We start from the raw sequence: 1,380 nt of genomic DNA, 5'->3' as shown, positions 1-1,380 counted from the left end.
TGTTTGAGCAGAGAAAAAAATAAAACATGCAGGGCTGCGGCCCTCCAGGACCAGGACTGCCCACCCCTGGTTTAAACTTTATTTTTTTAAGGTATCTCCGATTGAAAATTAAAATAAATCAATACATTCAAAATTTTAGTATGGATTACAAATTTTAACTGTTTTTGCCCGGTCACATAGTTCTAATCATTGCCTTCCTGCCGTGTAAGCAGACACAAAGCATTGTGGGAAATGTCTGTAAAATGAAAACCATGACCGAAAGCAACAGTCAGCAGGATGTATACCTTCACAATAAGTGTGTTTATCTGGGAGGGGGGCTGTTGGATAGATCACGTGTGTTGTGATTCATTGACAGCCATACCTTCTGCTGTTCAACATAATGATGACCGGTAAGTAATTAGTTATTAGCAGTACTTTTAGAAAGCACAAATCTGCTTATGAATTATAAAAATTTGTAAAGCCACTGAAGCACAAATGAAATATTTAGGACCGAAATTAGCGGATTTGCACTTTAGCGGGCTGGTGCCCACCACTGCAGTTTGGAGCGCCAGTGCAGAGACTAGAGAAGGCAAACCTGWCATCGGTTCAAATCTCCTGACTGCCACTTCAGAACGTGGGTGGGAGAGGTGACCCACATCCTCCTCCAGAGGGTGAGCAGCTGAAAGAAAAAAGAAAAAAAATTGATCCCACCGAAAAACTTTAAAGTTTCTGATTGTAACATGACATAAGACTTCTCAGGCACTGATAAAGCCCATTTAACCCTGAACAATGCTGTATCTCTACAGCACCTTTCAGTTTGTTCTGGTCGCTCCATCTGGTTTGATTGCATCCAAACTCAGGATTTATTCCATAGTTTAACTTTTAATGTCATTTTTTTAATATTCTTTTAGTAGCAGGTTGAGGGTTCTAAACTTTGCTTTCTTTCTGTAGGTGAGCAGTGAATTTGAGGCGGCCCCAGATGTGTTCTTTTACCGCATCCCCAACCTGAGCCGGAACAGGCAGTACAGCATCTGGGTGGTGGCCGTCACTGCTGCAGGCCGAGGAAACGCCAGCGAGATCATCACTGTCAAACCCATGGCTGATGGTGGGTGGAGTTTCTCTGAGGTCTTATTACACAATCTGTGTCACATCCACGACACCTTCTCTAACGTATCTCAAAGTATGCTGGCAGACCTTGATCAGGTTCCTACGACACGTATTAGGGCCACTTTGCAGATAGAAAAAAAGGAGGAGCAAATCTCCACCAAAAAAACTCAGAAATTTTAAGATTAATTTCAGAAATTTTCAAGAAAAATCGGGAAATTCTCTTATGTAGGAAAAAACCTTCGAAATTTCCATTATTAATGGCAGAATTTTTTGAATTTTTTTATATTTTCTGAC

At 41.0% G+C, this 1,380-nt stretch overlaps 1 protein-coding gene across 1 annotated transcript in view; it reads left to right on the top strand.

Moving 5' to 3' along the window:
- Positions 1–1,380, top strand: part of LOC106528986 (Down syndrome cell adhesion molecule) — a gene marked incomplete at its 5' end in the record, with an annotated part of 83,255 nt that overhangs the window by 66,271 nt on the left and 15,604 nt on the right. Inside the window, 1 exon segment of the mRNA XM_014024282.1 lies at positions 931–1,084. Coding sequence (XP_013879736.1) covers positions 931–1,084 — 154 coding nt within the window.

This window comes from Austrofundulus limnaeus, unplaced genomic scaffold (genome assembly GCF_001266775.1).
Source record: "Austrofundulus limnaeus strain Quisiro unplaced genomic scaffold, Austrofundulus_limnaeus-1.0 Scaffold416, whole genome shotgun sequence".
NCBI classification, from domain to species: Eukaryota; Metazoa; Chordata; class Actinopteri; order Cyprinodontiformes; family Rivulidae; genus Austrofundulus; species Austrofundulus limnaeus.
The sequence above is the reverse complement of the archived record's forward strand: the minus strand, read 5'-3'. Positions and strand labels throughout refer to the sequence as shown.